Source organism: Cucurbita pepo, chromosome LG02 (genome assembly GCF_002806865.2).
Source record: "Cucurbita pepo subsp. pepo cultivar mu-cu-16 chromosome LG02, ASM280686v2, whole genome shotgun sequence".
NCBI lineage: Eukaryota > Viridiplantae > Streptophyta > Magnoliopsida > Cucurbitales > Cucurbitaceae > Cucurbita > Cucurbita pepo.
The window spans coordinates 6,211,269-6,212,848 of record NC_036639.1 but is presented as its reverse complement, the minus strand read 5'-3'; the positions used below and the strand labels follow the sequence as shown (position 1 = coordinate 6,212,848).

The 1,580-nt window shown below is 40.6% G+C and overlaps 1 protein-coding gene across 1 annotated transcript; it reads right to left on the bottom strand.

Moving 5' to 3' along the window:
* Nucleotides 1-372: 372 nt before the first annotated feature.
* Nucleotides 373-1,068, bottom strand: LOC111787714. The gene has a single exon (XM_023667745.1). It carries the CDS (start codon nucleotides 1,066-1,068, stop codon nucleotides 373-375), a length of 696 nt encoding a protein of 231 aa, XP_023523513.1.
* Nucleotides 1,069-1,580: the final 512 nt, after the last annotated feature.

Here is a 1,580-nt window from a genome sequence, read left to right as displayed (position 1 = left end):
TTTTACCTTTATCAACAAAGTTTCATTTCAATTGAAAATTTTGAGGAACGAGCCAACTAACTCCATTCTTCTTCCTTTTTCCGTCATCTGACCAAGATTGATAATATTACTCTTCAAGTTCGGGATATATAATATACCTTGGTCAATAAACGTTAGTCGCTGTTCTTGCACTAGAACAAGATGGATCATTTGCCTTGGATCAGTACTATTGACCAATCGCTGAACTTTATGTTTCCAATGAGCTCTTCATCAAGATCCTTGAACTTTGCTTGATCTTCGATCATGTGGTTGCTTGCTTCGTTGTCTAGGTACCACATGTTGGTTTCCATTTAGTTTTCTCCTTTTGTGAGAAGGCTCATCATAACCATCTCTTTAGAGCATCAACAGGTTAGACATCTTCTTGGCCAATATCAGTGTGGGCTCTTGATCATGCGTGAGTGTGAGGTTTGCCTCCTCATCATGCTTCTTCTTGCGGCACTCTATTGCATAGTGCCCGTATTTTTCACAAGAGTAACACTTGATCATACTCTTGTCCTGCCAAGGGTTGACATTGTCATGGATTTTTGAGGTATTGCCACGACCTCCTATGCCACCAGGACCACGGCCACGCCTATGACCTTTACTTTCCTTGTTGTGACCGTCATGTCCATTCGTACCTGAAGATGAAGAGTCAGTTGTATCTTTCTTCTTCATCCATGTGAGCCACTCCTCATGTGTGAGTAAGAGGTGTTTCTCCTCCTCTTTGTCTTTGTAGCCACAAAGTCTCTCCTCATGGGCTTTAAGACGACCAATGACCTTCTCAACTGACATGTTATTAAGGTTGTTGAATTTCTCAATAGAGGTATGCATCAATCTTGGGAGAACAACTCGAAGGAACTTCTTGACAACGGAGATCTCCTCTAGGGTGTTGTCTAAAGAACAAATGCCACTGATGATTGTCATCAACTTCATGGAAAAATTGTCTATTGACTTACCGTCTTTCATGCAGATAACCTCGAACTCACTCTTCAAGATATGCACCTTTGCTTCCTTTACATGTTCCACACCTGCAAGCATTGTTTGCAACATCTCTCACGCTGTCTTTGCCAAGCCCTTCTCTGCCAACATGAGAAGGATGTCCTCCAGGACTGCTTGGTAGATGACAGAAAGATTCATCCTATCCTTATGCTCCTCGATGTCACCATGCTCAATGGTGTCTCACACGTCTTATGCCTGTAGGTTAACACACATCTTTATCGATCATGTTGCATAGTTACTATTCATGAGTAACTAGTATTGAAGTGTTACATTCCCCTCCTTTCCGCACTTTATTGTTGTCATATCTCTTCCGACGACTTTGTATGGTGACAAAATTTATTTCGACATCCTAACTCTGATACCAAATGTGGGGTGTGACCCATGATCGAAATATGCCAAAACAAACAACTGAAGCAGGGAGAACAACTTGAGAGAAGAGGTCTTTTGAATAAAAGAACCTTAAGCACTTATTCTTTTGAATTCTTTTTGTTACCGTAAAAAAGAGCATACATCTAATGAGTATTTATAGGGGAGAAAATACTAACTAGTTTCATAAACTTTCT